The sequence below is a fragment of the Conger conger genome, chromosome 13, assembly GCF_963514075.1.
Source record: "Conger conger chromosome 13, fConCon1.1, whole genome shotgun sequence".
Taxonomy (NCBI): Eukaryota; Metazoa; Chordata; class Actinopteri; order Anguilliformes; family Congridae; genus Conger; species Conger conger.
In genome coordinates this window covers 12,280,180-12,296,437 of record NC_083772.1, presented here as the reverse complement: position 1 = coordinate 12,296,437, position 16,258 = coordinate 12,280,180, and the positions used below count along the sequence as shown (strand labels likewise).

General features: G+C 41.7%; 1 protein-coding gene across 1 annotated transcript; it reads right to left on the bottom strand.

Moving 5' to 3' along the window:
- Nucleotides 1–871: 871 nt before the first annotated feature.
- p4ha3 (prolyl 4-hydroxylase, alpha polypeptide III) lies at nucleotides 872–13,541 on the bottom strand. Its single transcript, XM_061217658.1, has 13 exons — nucleotides 13,310–13,541; nucleotides 12,493–12,647; nucleotides 12,137–12,360; nucleotides 10,399–10,548; nucleotides 10,126–10,177; nucleotides 9,555–9,718; nucleotides 8,786–8,962; nucleotides 6,250–6,314; nucleotides 4,827–4,986; nucleotides 4,461–4,523; nucleotides 4,063–4,131; nucleotides 2,846–2,942; nucleotides 872–942 (listed from the first exon to the last, which is right to left on the bottom strand). Exons 1-13 carry the CDS (start codon nucleotides 13,525–13,527, stop codon nucleotides 872–874), a joined length of 1,665 nt encoding a protein of 554 aa, XP_061073642.1. The 5' UTR covers nucleotides 13,528–13,541.
- Nucleotides 13,542–16,258: the final 2,717 nt, after the last annotated feature.

The following is a 16,258-nucleotide window of genomic DNA, read 5'->3' as shown; positions in this document are numbered from 1 at the left end:
AAAACCCTTCTGAATCATTTTGACCTTTATGCAGAGACAGAACCCCTGCATTTGTACAAGAGGAAAGCATTAAAACCACGTTTTCCCCATTATCTGGGTTACGGCGCATGACACAAAGTCTCTGATCTGTGATGAGAGGCTGGCTTAGTTAGCTCATAAATATCCTGCTGGTGACTAGGCAGTGGGTAGCAGGCTCACAGTGTGAAGACAGACAACTGTGTGACATCACCCACATCCGTGTGTCCTGGGGAGCAGAGCGGGGGAGCTCACATGCAGTTTACAATATTCCAGTTTTAAAATTCGGCATTATGATCCAAGAGAACGTTGGAATCTTCAGGTCGTTCATTTCCACTGCACGGAATTCAAAAATATATTTCCTCAACAAAAATAAAATGTGCCGGGGTTTATCACAGCCAGTCAGTATCTGCAGCTTCAGTTTTCAAAGGCTGCCACTGTGCCCTCCCCCCCCCCCCCCCCCCCCAGCCCCCGCTTCTTTTTTTTTAAAACAAACTGATACTCGGGACAAACATTCTTCCAGAGTGTTGGTGACTGAAACCAGCTCAGTGTGTGAAGGTAGAGGCCTCTCCAGGTCCACAGTGATTTGGGAAAAGAGGCCAGCTCGCAAGTGTGGCTGCTTGCCAGATCACACCTCCTCTCCCCCCGCCCCTTACCCCCTCCCCTCCACACTCCTCCAAAATGATCCAGGCAGCCCCTCACCACCTCAAAACTTCCAAGTGGAATCTCCGACCACGGGTGCAGGCTGGCCCCAGGTTCCCTGGCTCCTCCCAGTCGCGCTGCGCTGCTCCATTGTAGAGGCTGACTCTTGTACTCCAAACGGTCCCGAGCGCCCCTCCCCTCCCCCCCCAACCCCTCACTCTTCGGGGTTGGGGCTGCAGCGCCGCTGGAACTCCTGTCCGTGCTCGTGGACCCATTTGTTGGCCACTGGAACAGAGAAGGAGAATACAGTTGGCCAGAGTTCAGGGGTCATGTGGCTGACGGTTTAAACCTGCCAGAGAGACAGAGCAGAACATAGAGGAAGGGACCAAGAAAAAGCTAAATAGATGTTGGAATCCAAAAAAAGAAGAGGTAGCCAGTACAACTGCCGGCCAGAGTTTTTGCTTTTTTCCCTTGGGGCCACTTCCGTGATTTGTCATTTACATTATGAAATGGTTTGTTTCCTTAGCGCCTCAAGAAGGTAATATAAGTGCCACAGTGTAAACAAAACCATCTTTCATAGCTGGAATTATCGAGTTACAGTTGTTGAGATTAACATTTAATTTACCTCTTCATGGTTTGTGAGAAAGGCTTTCAAATTTGATTCTGCTCTACCTTATGTCCGGCAGACTGTTCAGGAGATGTTTAAACATCCCAAGTTGTTTACCTGCCAGTTCTAAGACACTGGCATTGGCAATGGGAAAAGAAGCACGGTGTGAAGAGCACAGAAAAGGCTTTTGTTTTAAACTTTGCCACTTAATTATATGGCATAGATGCTCTTTGCCTACTAAAAGAGAGCCTTTTTTAACGTGCCATGCTTGCTTCAGAGTTCAGTTGGACAATGTATTCACCTCAAATGCAAACCAGCCTAAACAAACATCCTAGGTTTGAGTCTATGTCTATTTGGCCTATGTCATAAGCTAAATATGACCAAATTGGACACAACTGGTTTCATCCAGTGTGCATGAATTGTACAGGGTTGCTCTGGTTACTGAATTAGCTTGTCCCACCAAACACGCCCAGAATAGCAGTTCAGTATTCATCAATGAGACCCATTCTGGCACTAACCCTCCTGTAGTACTGTGTGGAAAGTAATCACTCTCCTGTGAGTGAGTGCCACCAGCTGCAATGCTCCTTTGGCAGGGTAATGATTTATGAGGTACACTGCCGCTTTTAAATGGAAGAGAACACTCAAACCCATACTTATGCAGACGTCTGGAATATTGCTTAGCTTTGTCCTGAAATACCACTTACGGGGGGGGGAAATCAAATTCACCTTGTTTTACCTTTAAAACAATCAAAAAAAGTGTAACATTAATCAACTTGGAGCCTGCTTCTTCCTCACCATCTTGCCATCTTACTTGCCATCTTACTGTGGCTCAGCCAATATTTCCCCCATTTGTTACTGCTTCCCATATGGTGTTCAATGGCACAGAATGGAGGCTGCATTCGCTTGACATCTTGGTATGCAACTCGGTACCACACCTGCTTTGCATCTCACCCTGACGGTCCCGTGTAATAGTGCACAGATGTGACCTGACCGCGAGTCCAGATACCTGGAAGATTCAACAGATGAACCGGAAAGCGGCTATGGTGGCCATAATTTCCCTGTACCATTCATGGTTACTGTCAACAGTGGGCTGTGATTGATGGCAGATCTGGGTCAAAGACAAATTGGTAACTGAGCCTGCCAAGAGGACCAGCATGCAGGGTCTGAACCTTTTGAGAGCATTTCATAGGTTCCAATAGACCAGAAAAGCTCAGTCAAGCATATAAAATATTTGAATCCAAATGAAATATGTATTTGACCCAGGTCTGATTGATAGTTGCAGATTAAATTCCCATTCATCTTGCCCCAGACACACAGGTGCAAGCCTCATCTGCTGAACGGAAATTACAGCCATCCTTTGACATCTACCTTTTCTCAACATGACAGAGCTGTGTCCCTCCTGGTTATGCAGGTGTGTAGATGCAGAGGTGAAACAATTTAATTTATTTAAAATGTAATAATTTTAAATTCCCCCCTTCTCTTTCCTGTTGCTCCTGTGGTAGGGAACCATGTCAGCAGTGCTGAGGTCTCTACTCCATCAGGTCTAATATGCATGGCCTCACAATGTGCATGGTCTCTCACCCCATTTGTCCCCGATCAAGACAGGGCAGCCAGCGTGGAGTGTGTCCCCATCCCCCCGTCCGTTTCTGTGCAAGTTCCACCAGAAGAGGGCAGCGTTCTGGAACAGGTAGGCCACCATAACAAAAAAAACATTCCATTAGAGCACTGGTTCTGAATCTTTTTAATATCTGGAGTCTGGACCCAAATAATAAATCACTTATCGGGACACAAAGTACACTCGTTTCAGAAATGCCGCACTAGAGAGATTTTTCCTCAACAGGCATGCAATGTGGGACAGGAAAATGCTAATGGCTGCTGTTGACCAAGCTTTCAGGCCAACAGCTGTATTCATCCTGGGCAATCAATGCTGATTCAACATGACCACTCCCACAGAATACTGAATCCTCATAATTATTTCAGACTCTATTTTTCTCTGAATGTAAAGGTCACTGTAACATGTCTTTGATAGTTGTATTCCTTTTTGAAACTAGCCATGAAATAGTAAATAACATTTTCTTTAGTCTACATTACCATATAATTTATTTTGAGCAATACTACATGAGTGTTTGTGGTACTTTTTTTTTTTTTCTCTGTTAGTATATTCTGTTAAACAATGAAAGACTAAATATAGATTCACCTTTGGAAACACAGCCAATGTGTCTACAGCAAGTTAATTCCACGCAGAAGTGTGAGTTCAGCTAGCACAGTTTTAAACAAATACCTTACACCCGTAAAAGCTGTTGACAGTGGATATATCAATTAATATCCATTTTCCACAAAGGAAAATGTAACTTGGATTGATATGTAAGTGCGGGTAAAACTGAAATGCACCATATACAGTTTTTGGTAGAATATTGGCTGATTGAATGAGAAAGCTCATGTCATTAATGTTGTGGTTTGGAGGCAAGGGCGCTACATTTCAGCCCACGGTCACCTTGGGGTCATAGGGTTAATTCCCCAGGCTAGGTTCCGCGCCATTTCGTCAGAAATTCATTTCTAAAGGCAAACAAGCTCTCGACCTCACACATAATGTCCACAATGTCAAGTGGAACAAGGAAAACCACTGAAAGCAAAAAAAAAAAAAAAAAAAGAGATAATATTGTCTTTGGAAAGAAGAGAGGACCTCCTTCCTAACTCTTCCCTTTTGAGCATTGAGCTTGAATAGAAATCACGGGCATGTTTGGTCTTGAAGTAAATTTTAAGAGCAACGCAAAGGAGGAATAAGTCCAGGCATTTACCTCCACAACAGGAATGCTGAAATTGGCGTGGATGAAGGCTGTGGATCCACCTGCCGCCACGGAGCTGAGCTGTAGACAATGACGTCAAAATTCTCACTGAATACCGCAGGAACTCTGCCAACGCTCACAAGCCAACATTCGTTTTCATTTAAGCTCTGGCTGGAATATTATCCTTGGGCTAAAGAAATTGACTTAAAGCAATTGTGAGTGGGGGAATGCTTTCTCATGCACAGCCATGAGGCAATTTTAGCACAGGGGTCAGGTTCATATAGATAAGGCAGACATGTAATTGAACTATGTTTTTTGAAGTCAGAGTCAGTCGTGAAACAGATATATTACTATAAAAGAAAATGACAGGTGACAGGAGAGAATTAAACCTTAAAAAGCAGAGTACTCACGTATATCATAAATGTTGCTACGCGGTTCCCAGTTTTGAGTCTATACAGAGGGCTTGATGCAGACTGGAGACAGATAAGAGTATGGTGCAAAGTTAATGAGCACTTCAAAATCCTGTGAAGAATGTCCACTGTATACATCACTTCCAGGCACAATAAAGCTGATTGACAGATGGGCCTGAGGAGCCAATATTGTGTAGCCTTCTGCAATTAAACAGTATATGCAGGAAAAAAACAAGGATTTGAATCTACAAGTCCAAAAACTCAGAAATGAAATACCAAGGCGTTATTTAAAACTGTATGCTATGGAGCCAGCACTTCCTCCAGGGTCTAGACCACGGTAGCATGAAAGAAATCACAGTTTCTCACCGTGGCATGGTCGAAGTGAGGCTCATAGTGGCCGCCTATCCCATAATTCACCACCTGCAGATATTCGGCATACGGTGGTTGCAGGTTCAGCCCGGTCAGTGCAGTGATACGTTGGTCCACCCTCCCAACAACAGGGTGCGCTGTCTCCTTCAACCAAGCACTAAACAATAGAACATATACACTCAGTGAGCACTTTATTAGATATTTATTAGACTTATTTCTTAGGCCTTTTGGTCTGCGGCTATAGCCTATCCACTCTTCTGCATATCACTGTTGTAATGTGTGGTTATTTGCGTTACTGTCACCTTCCTGTCAGCTTCAACCAGTCTGGCCCTCCTCCTCTCATTAACAATGCATTTATCCCCGCAGAACTGCTGCTCACTGGATGTTTTCGGTTTTTCGGATTCTCTTCAAAGTCTAGAGACTTACATTTCCCAGGAGATCAGCAGTTTTTATGCATTTACCTAATAAAGTGGACTATGGTCAAGGACATTTGTGTAATGTACCTTCATACTAACATGAAAAAATAATAAATCTTGATTTTGCACTAAATGGAACCATTACCAAACATACACACAACATAAGGACAACAAAATCTGTTGTGATAATGTCTGCAGTAGAAAGGGACATACCCAACGCGCTATAAGCCAGCTAAAGAAAGGAGGATCCAATAGGTGTTCTAAAATCAGGACAGACAGATCACCCGGAGTCTCGAGTAATAAAATCTGCAGTGTCACTCGACACTATGCATAGTTATAGACTCTCAGTTGTTGAGCCCATGTAAGACCAAAGATTGTTAATTCTTAATGGTAGGCTGTATTCATGATGTAAAGAAACCACATCTATAAACACATTTTTACAGCTGCTGCAGTCTTGTGTTTCTGAGTTGCCATAGTAGCCTGCTGTGTTTTCAGGGAATCTATTACAGCAACAGAACTTGCCAAAATTACCACACACTTTTTAACAAAACCCATGTCCTGAAGGAACACCAATGGAATTAAATTATTATTAGATAAACCAATAAAATTGAATGCAATATGAACACCGTGAAATCAGTCGATGCATTTTATTATACTAAGAGAGAGGCGTTCATGCCTGGCCTGGAGGAGGTTGCTGATGTGCCTTTATTGCTGTCATTCTCAGTTAGATTTGATCTAAGACCAGGAAACGCCCATAAAAGCCAGATGTTTACAGAAAAGGCCAGCTGCAGCAGGGAAGGTTTGTGAGCCGTAAATTCGCATGAAAAGTTCGCACTCAGGTTATGCCCCAAACACAGCGGCACATTTCAAAACGCTAAAGTCAGTGACTGCATTGACCCCCACCCAAATAAAGCAAGGGGGGAGGGGAGCGTGGTGCAGGACAATGGCCTTTCTGCCGACCATACTATGATTCTGGTAAAAATGTGACATTTTCTACATCGTACCTCTTGCTGATGCGATACTCTGCGGTGGCCTGCTTCTCTCCTGATGCAACGACCGATCTGCTCAGCTGATGGAGGGAGAGCAGTTACTGTGTATTCAGCATTCAGGTAAAATACCAACATCAAAGATTAATAACAAAAGGTATTAACTCGGCATAAAGAGAAACAAAAGACTCAGAAAAAGAAGAAAACACATATATATATATATATATATATATATATATATATAAATATCATGAATTCAGTAGTTCCATGCAGTATCATTTAGAGTTAATGAACCTATAAGCTTACAATAACATTCACATCGTCTCCCTGTGACTGATGACAAAGTAAAAGAACATGGTGTGCATGAAGACTTAACAACTGGCAAGAACAATAGTTTTTAAAGGAAGTAATTTGTTTGCCATTTCTCTGCACCATATTTTAAATGTCTGGAGACCAGACAGTTAATACCAGCGCCAAGAGTGAACAAATTTAAACTATAAGTTTTCAGCAGAGGACAGGCTCTGATGAATAATTTTCTGGGTCTGTTTTGAATCTGCTTTCCGTAATGCCATCAGATGATTAAATAACAGGGAAGGTTTTTATTCAGATGAAGAAATGGAAAATGCGTCTCATCGCCCTACTCTCCAGATGGCATCTTTTGTGGTACCCCTCCGACATGACACATTCAGCACAAGCAGCCTACGGACAAAGGGCTTCTGTTCTGTATGTGCTTCCATCACACACAGTATGTGAACATTTTCCATCAGCCATGTCGATGAGAGGCAATCTGCCAAATCCGAGTCCTTCCCAGAGAGCTGCAATAATTGGTGTATGTAGAGGGGTGGGGAGGTTGGGAGCAATACCCTGTATGTGTCGGTCCATACTGTAAATCATTCCGATTGTTTGGCGCCAGGTCAAAAAAATCTTCCAACGGGGATTAAGAGTTGTACAATTTCCAGGACATTGTTTAACATTCTCCCGGTTACTATAGGAAGACTGCACAGGCATCATGGGTAATTTAAGTAGTTCCCCAGACACAACAGATCCACTGCATGTCACTTTCACAGGCTTTTGGTCTCCTCGTGTCATATGTGTGGCTAACCGCTATTCATTCTTTCTGACAGTACAGTCTGCATATATAACAATGTTCAACTACCAGACTCAGAGCATAATGTGCAGCCACTGTGAAAGAGGGAGACCTCTTCACTATAAATTGGTGTTATGCTTGAAATGTTTTAATGTTATTTGGGAACATGCCTATGTCTTTCAAACACATTGTTATAATTACAGTATGCCTTGAGCTGCTGATAGTCTCAATGAGTGACTGAGAAAGGCCAGTTGCACACCTGCTGGTGCCTGCAATTAACAAATTGCTGCGGTCTTAAAATAACTTGTGTGAGCATGTGGAAAGGGGGTCATAGTTTTTGTAGTAACATAGTTTTTGTAGTTTCCCCTATCTTAGATGTGTTTAAAATAATTCTGTAAGGGGCAGCAATGGCCAATTTTGTTCCACATAGACAGAAAACAAGTTTTCCATATCCGTGAAGTAAATGGGCAGGAATATCTGATATTGTGCATCGTGGGCATCCTGCCTCAGGTTGATTATAGCCTACTTATATACACTGCAGTGTGTAAGTATGCACTGAAGCTCAATGGATTTGGATTTAACATGTGGTTAAAGGGAAGACTGGCAGTTCTAATTTGAGGGCATTCACTTCCATCTCAGATGTTCTATGCAGGAATTACAGCCTTTGGTGCAGCAAATGTAATTGAACAGTTGGCTGTGCAGCTGTTTCTTGTCCAACTGTGTGCCTTTGCATCATTAGGTCATGCACAAGAAAGCAAACAAAATGTCTAGTGTTGATTCTAGGTGTGGGATTTTGGATTCTGTTTGTGTCTCCTGGAGTACCGAGCCAAATCAGCCAAAGCTGCATTGCTGCCAAATTATAGAATACAATACCCAATACAGATGGCAAGAAAGTATAAAATAAAACAAGGAAATAAACAAGCAAACAAAGAAGCTTGCAATGCATAAGAAAATGCAATTCCATAGGTTGAGGTCAACTTCGCCACTGTGGTCATAATGGTGGCAATGTTTCACTTATGAATTTTGGTGGGTGGTCTCTGTTTGACTGACCCTGTGCAGTGTTTTTCACTTTCTTTTTTAAAACCCCAGTATCCAGTGATACCTCATGATCCTTCTGCACCCCTCCTCCAACCCCCATCCCCCACAAACTGCCCAGTCTACCCATAAAAACTTTCATATTTGCAATGCAGGAGGCCACAGACTCAGACAAGAGAAAAATGATACTCTCCACCCCAGAACACACAGTGTAGTTTTAGCCCCCAATTCAGTATGCAGCCCATTTACCGTGATTATTGTTGAAGCTTTGCACATGTGTGCTGATATGGTATGCTGTTTTAACATGGCATAGCTCCCGCTGCTTCTCTGTCTTCAATTTCATTTCAAGTCCAAATATTTTTAGAAGAAAATGTTTGAATTTCAACAGGAATGTACAGGAATATGATTGGAATGACAGGACTGGACACTCACCCCTGGCTGGGCAAGCTCTCTGATGCTCTTCGCCTCACCGTTGGTAACAAAGCTGTGGAACAGGACCACGTAGGGCTGGGTGCTCACGACCTCTCGTCGCATTGGCTTCAAGAGGAGGCTGGGGCTGCCATTTGTGAAATAGTCGCAGAACAGCCTGGCGTTCTCGTAGTGCTTTGGCTGAGGGGACAGAGCGGCATCTGAAGTTCATTACCAAGGAGGAAACAAGAAACAAAAGGCCACCACTGTTTCTCTCTCTATTGCTCTCTCTCTCTCTCTGTCTGTCCCTCTCTCTCCCTCCCCTGTTTCACTCTGGCCTCTTTTTCAAAACTTGCATTCTACATATTCCCCTCAATAAAAGGCCACAGCCAATGCCCCTTCAAATTTAAATAGGATTTCTACTTCTCCGCTTCTATTTCTCAGGAAACAAAACAGATGCATTAGGACATATTATTTCAAGAAAGTTTTCAGAAGATGCCAACCAACTCAAATAGCAAGCTGTTTCATATTTAACATCATTATGGTTCATATTATATTATGGCTTATTGTAAAACAGGGGCCCATTATATTAAAGTTGCATGAGAGGGGGTAAGACTACTGGGTGCTGAACAGAGCCTTGGAATACATGGAAATAATCCTCTCACGTAAATAAAAACCACTGTACAAAAATGCCCATTATGAAATTATTTTTTATCTTTAAAAACAACAGCAACATTACACTACTGACTGCTTATAACTACTACACGTGTTCAGTAATTATATGAACAGTTACCTGTGAGCCACGTGTCTGACAGAGCCACTCGTATGTGTTTCGTGTAATCAGGTAGGTGGTGTTGGGTCTCTGTAGCACAGCTTCTGGGCTGTCCAGGGTCGGAGACGTGACCAATAGATTCTCGTACTTTTCCACATTGCGCAGAACCCTTATGTTCGAGGGGTCTTTGAGAAAGAGAAAGTCATGCAGGAGAGGCTGTGACACGTGTGTTGTTCTTTGACATGCCGTCTCAGGCCATGTTTACACACCAGTAAATCAAGTGGATTATGTCTACAGAGAAAGATAAAAAGGACACACAATGTATCTATGCATATATCATATGGGCACATTATCCCAAGGGAATTATGTTCAAATGTAAGTTTTTTCTATTAATACCACGTCGTCTGAAAAAAAAAAAACATTATCCAGGATATAAGAATGGAGGAACAGCATTAGATAATATAGTACAATTTAAGCAAAATTGTCCTTTTCCTGCTAATATGAGAAGCAGCTGTTGACCAGACAGCTTTTCCTGACTCTTGCTATGTCCCAGTTAGATGCTTTTTCAGATGAGCCGAATGGAAAAATGTACCATAGCGTAGCAGCTCCTGAGAAAGGCTCAATGCATAGGAGACGTTTCCTGTCTGAAAAAAAGAGAGAATACAGCTGAGCAACATTTAGAATCAGATAGCAGGCCGAGCAATAGGCTTGTGCCTGTGCTCGTTAAAAAACAGCTCATAAAATATTTAATCTAATAAACACAATTGAGAACAAGCAGTCTGTCTTGAAACTGAATTAGAGCCAGATGCCCGGTCATGGTAAAGTCACAGAGAAACGTAAGAAGCACAGAGAAACGAAAGAAGACCTTGAAGTGGGAGAAGGCGAGATGATCCAGGGTATCTTCTATAGTCCCCTCGTTCTCCGGGACCCACTCCCCCCCCTCTCTTCGGAAAAGCCGCGCCGCTTCCTCCAGCCACTGCACGGAGTGGTAGTAGTCCTCCTGTTCGTAGGCCACCTAGAAGAACACAGCCGTGGGGTTCGGGGTGGAACAGTAGAACGAGCCTAAAACCCTCACAACACGCTCAGTAACGTGGGGTAGGGTAAGGGTTCTTCAGTGGAATATGTGGAAAAAGTGAATTTCTACCAAAAAACTGAAAATGTGGGTGTGTCTGAACATTTTTTACTTCCTAATTGACAGCTTTTACACACCTCATATTCATGGGTACTGATAATACTGCCGTTAAACCAATGGCATTCAAGATAAGGTATCATTATCTAGGCTGCTGCTGTTTTCACAACATGGACAACTAAGCCTCAGGTTGTCTACATACCCAGACTTTGGGTTAAAATACATGCATTGCATAAAGATAGTATGCATATTTGGGCCTAGAGATTAACACAGAAAAGCAGAACTGAAAACCTTTGGAGCATTTACAATGTGGCCGTTACGTTTATTTCTAACAATTATATTTATGACAGCACAGTATGACACACACTGACTCAATGGTCTCTTCCTGAATCATCTAGGAGAACATTTGTAGTTCAGAATATATTTGTACACACCCAAAGAATCGCCGGCACGCTTGGTGGATTTTATTTAGACAAATGGCTGGTCACCAGTGATTGGCTAGTCAACATTCATTTCCTTTTTTCACCCCTTGACTGCCATAAAACCTGTCATTTCTAACATGCCGTCACATAAGTTCCCTAACAGCCCCTTCTACAGTGTAGCTGGTCTCTGATTTATTGTGCATTGCTGGTCTTGCTCACCGCCATGCAGTGGTAAAACTGTACAATAACAGCAGAATTAATTATCCTTTACTTCAGAGAGCAGACATTAAAATCCAAGAGGGATAATATCTTGAACTTCCCAGAATGAATCTTCAAGCACACATCAAGAAAAGGCGTTTGTTCCCCAGTCGTCCTTGCTAAATGTGAGTTGTTATGTTTGTCTCAGTCAGAGCTGCTAAGAACAAAATGTCTCTGTCATATTTATTGTATAGAATCTTACAATAAACGGCAGACTTTAAAATCCAAGAGAGAGAATATCTTGAACTTCCCAGCATGAATTTTCAAGCAAAAAACAAAATGTCTCTGTAATATTTATTGTATAGAATCTTAAAATAAACAGCAGACTTTAAAATCCAAGAGGGAGAATATCTTGGAATTTCCCAGCAGGAATCCTCAAGCACAAAGGAAAATGTATCTCTGTCATCTTTAGTGTATGGAATCTGAATCAGTCAGGCCAGGAGTTTCCCAATGTGAAATCACAACACTTCATATTTGCCAAGTCACCTCCTACCCTTCACCTCCCTGAGACCTGCTCCCACAGCCCTCCTGCTGGGGCAGTTAAGAGGGCAGAGGTGTAGAATTTCTCTTAATTACCTCCTCAGTTGTGGGAATCCACTCATTGTGGCAAAAGGGCATGTTTACAAACAGTTTCTTTCCTGACTACTGCATTGAGATTCATCAAAGGGTCACATTCAATCCAACTCAAAAAAAGAAGGAGAAAAAAAAAAAACAGTTGAATAGTTATATGGCTTTTTTGTTGTAAAATAATGTCCATGGACATGTTGGAAGTAACAGCATATGTAGAGGCTCACCTTCCCCACCAGGAAGCAGTCATCCCCGGAGAGGGGCATGGACACAGCTGGCTTGTAGATATCTATGGTGGCCCCGTCTGTGGCCGTCTGGAAGTGGCCATTCACAAGCCCGTCCATGTGTAGGGAGTACACGTCCTGTAGCCTCATCAAACCCTTGGCTGCACCCTGAAGATCCTCAAATTTGGGCAGTCTGCTCTCCTCTTTCTCATAGCCAGCCCTGAAGGCTAAAGTAAAAAACAATGAATGGAGAGGAGTGGGAGGAAAGGGAACAAAAGAGGAGATTTGGGAGAGGGGGAGTGGAGCATTTCTTAAGGGGTCTGACTTCAGTGTTGCAGTTGTGATTTAGAACAGATCACCTTGTACATTCTCTTTGGCCTCGTTGCTATAAACAACGTTCATCCACTCAGACTGCAGTCGCTTGATCAGTGTGAATGCCACCAAGGGGTTCGCCATTGCGGTCTCTGGACCACTGTATACCTCACTGTGCAAATCGGAAATCTTCGCATAGAATCTGTAAAGAAAATAAATAAATAACCTGGAGAACTGACAAAATTCCACTTTCCCTGTCAACCCCTCTTCATGCCCTTCATCCTACAACAACATTAATTCAACATTTCCATGTGCTACAAATCTTGTGGGAAAGCTCCCAGCATGGGGGAAAGGTTCTGATTAATAGCTTTGTGAATGACCTCTGCCTTTAGACCCAGCTGGGAATTGATGCAAAATGGAGACCTCCCTTTGCCCAAACCGCCCAATGAAATAAAATTCCATGGTAACTGGTAATGTAGTGACCTAATAAAGAATGATGAGCAAATTCCACTCCCTGTAGCCAAGGAGTCATTGTGGAATAATGCTGTCAGCAACAATGACAGTCAACTTTCTTGGGGGTGTTGGCATGGCAAGCGCTGATAGGTACTTTGGCTAATTAATGTAGTCCTTAAGCTACTGATCCAAGTCGCACATTTGCATACATAAGGATGAGGGGCGACTAGGTACAGGAGGAGGGTGCACCCGACTTCCCCTTTCTCTTGTCGCCCGTTTTACAGAAATCGTAGTGACGGTAAATTAATTAGACTGTAACATATTTATGCAGAAAAAAAATATTATTACTGGTTAATATATTTTCAGTCTCGAACAACCATTATTATTCCAAGATTAAGTATTGTTACTTACCTCTTTATGTCATTCAGTCGTAATGTTTCATCCTGGATATATGTTCTTAGATGGTTTAGAAGCTCTTTTTCAACAGAAATAGCTTGCTGCATATTCTTCACAGAGGTGTACATTTCACCAAATAACGGTGGCACAAAAAATAAATTGATCACCGACCATACTGTGATTATTTTCCAATCAATCGATATTGTACCCGGTTCAATCCACATCACTGACATAATTTCTTAAAACACATATAGTGCTTGGATTAAAGTTTAATGTAAACTGTAAATGTGTACGTCTTACCGCAGTTATCTCCAAGCAAAGAAAATTCTAAACCGAGAAGACCTTGATTTTTCATTACTCCAAATTTTGTGCATTACACGACACGTACCGTGCTTTGACCGTAGTCCTGTTTAAGCGTACATGCAGATAGAAATGCGAGCGCGTCCTTCTGAGACACAAGAGGGCTGGCTCTTCTACTTGCTGAAGATTTCACGTTTTGCAGCATTGAGCGTAGAGTAGACTGATTGGTTTTAAAAATCTGATTTCAACGTCGAAGTCCCTATATACCTAATATCAATATTGTATTATATGGCGTTCTTAACCATGTCAACAGAGATTAGCCTTTTCTCAATATGGGGATTAGCAAATTCGGTACAATTAACTAGAATGGGACTTCCAAGGGAATGTATTAAACGAATGACTTTGTTCTGAGGGACGGGATTTGAGTCCAGAATTCAGTTTTCTCAATATTCAGCCAACTATTAGCTTAATCGCTCTTTTTGCTCTCATCCCAGAAATTTAGAATGTAGGGTGTAGGGAAAACATAAGTGCATTAAGAACCATGTTTGCTGAATGAAAAATACGAATAACTGGCAATAAACAATGGGCTCCAGAATTATTGGCTATCCGGACTTCCAACGCACAAAATATTCTTGAAAAAAATAAGCTACGTAATTATTGAGATAAACTCTAAATTAAAACGTGAAAAATACTGTACTTTATTAATGTTTCCATGGAACCATGGAACCAACTAAAATAAAAGTACTGCACCAAGTACTAACCCAGGGGTGGAATGTCTATTTTGGTGAAATTCATGTTTAATTTTAATAATAATAATGAGATCTTTAATGACCACAGCAAGTTAGGAACTCAGTTTAACGTCTTATCCGAAAGACGGCGTCTCCTATACCAGTGTCTCTGGGGCATTGGAATTTTACTTGAGCAGAGGGATCACCCCCTACTGGCCCACCAACACCTCTTCCAGCAGCAACTTAGATTGTCTAGGAGGTCTCCCATCCAAGTTCTAAGCAAGCCCTCACCCACTTAGCTTCAGCCATTCAACAGGAGCAGGGTGCATGATGGTATGGCTGCTGGCTAAATTTGGTCCGTTCCATTGAAATAAAGTACAGTATTTTTGGTTGGCTTTAATCTCAATAATCATATTGTCTTTTTTTGAAGCATGTTTTGTGTATTGCCAGTCAGGGGTGCCAGTTTAAACTTTCTGTTTAATGTTTCATCTTCCTTCATCTTAAATAAAATACTAACAATTTCTTCTTTTTTTAATGTTTAAAGTCATTCAGTGTAATGAGGGCTACGTAGGATTTTTATATCCATAAAAACTGAGCACCATAAAATATCAGTTGTGTATGACAGCAAACATGTATTGATAAATTGTGTTTAATTAGAATATATGGCCTACTGAAACATGAACAGAAATATAATCAGAAAGCGAGTTACAGGCAAACAGGCAAACATTTAGACACTCAGGACCATTGCAGGACCAAGAAAACTCACATTAAACATATTTGAAAATAGGTTTCAGCACCATCTATATACACTTGCATGAATCTGCAGCCCAGCAATATTCATAGGCCCTGCACAAACATGCCAAGAGCAGGTGTATTTTGTGAAATTAGGCCTATTTTCATAAACGTCTCCGGGACAGCACATATACACAGAACATCCTGATAGTACTGAATCAGATTTGTCGCATTACATTTTATTTAGCAGGCGCTTTTATCCAAAGCGACATACAGGACAGCACATATCAAGGTTATACAACAAACAACTGAACATGTCAGATAAGGTACAATTCCTACATGACTGGTCATAAGGCCATGAAGCGTCGTAAGCCCTTTTTATACATAGTCCCCCCCCCAATTTTACAGGCTCAAAAATAATTGGATAAATTAACATAATCATAGATTAAATTGTCATTTTTGTATACTTAGTTGCATATCCTTTGCAGGCCATGACTTCCTGATGTCTGTGACCTATCAACATCATCAGAGTCTGGATCGTATTCTCAGGTTGTCTTACAAGCGATACTATATCTCTTTGCATTTGAATCTCTACGGGAATTGGGGGGTGGGACTAGATTCAACTCTAAATCATGCTGATACAGTATAGAACACATTTGTTGGCTAAATGGCTTTAAGTTGTAAAGCCAATGGTAAAATTGTCCTACTGAACCCAATGGTAAAATTATTCAGGAGAAACAACCCTTGAAGTGATCCACCCATATGTACTGCATATCTAGCAGCAGCATGACGGTTTGAGGCTCATTTGATACCTTGGACCCATTGAAGCCATTGAGCCAGCAAATGTGTTCTATACTGTATCAGCATATTCATTATTTACTTCCAACTCCAACATCCTGTGGTAGACTGCTAAAATAACAATGTCCAAATATTGATAGACCTGACTGTATGTCCAGTACAAAAGGTAGATACCAAGTGTGTAACTAACATACGAAGACAACCAAGAAAATTACAACTAGGAACTACAGTACCAAGACAAATACAAATTGTAGGTTCAAGGTATAAGGTACAATGGGCTAAAGATTGGAAACCCCATATACATTTTTGTTGATTTAGCTATGTAATCCAGCAAACAGGATTTGAAGTAAAACAGTGAATATGAGGTTAAAATGGTTAAAATAAAAAAGTGGTTAAAATGAAATTA

What these genes read in the sequence shown, in the direction of transcription:
- p4ha3 (XM_061217658.1), bottom strand. Translation starts at nt 13,527, where the DNA reads ATGTCAGTGATGTGGATTGAACCGGGTACAATATCGATTGATTGGAAA. An exon ending in GTCAGACACGTGGCTCACAG is followed by an intron (nt 8,963 to 9,554) that starts GTAACTGTTCAT and finishes CTGTCCCCTCAG; the next exon opens with CCAAAGCACTACGAGAACGC. An exon ending in GAGAGCTTGCCCAGCCAGGG is followed by an intron (nt 6,315 to 8,785) that starts GTGAGTGTCCAG and finishes TCCCTCCATCAG; the next exon opens with CTGAGCAGATCGGTCGTTGC.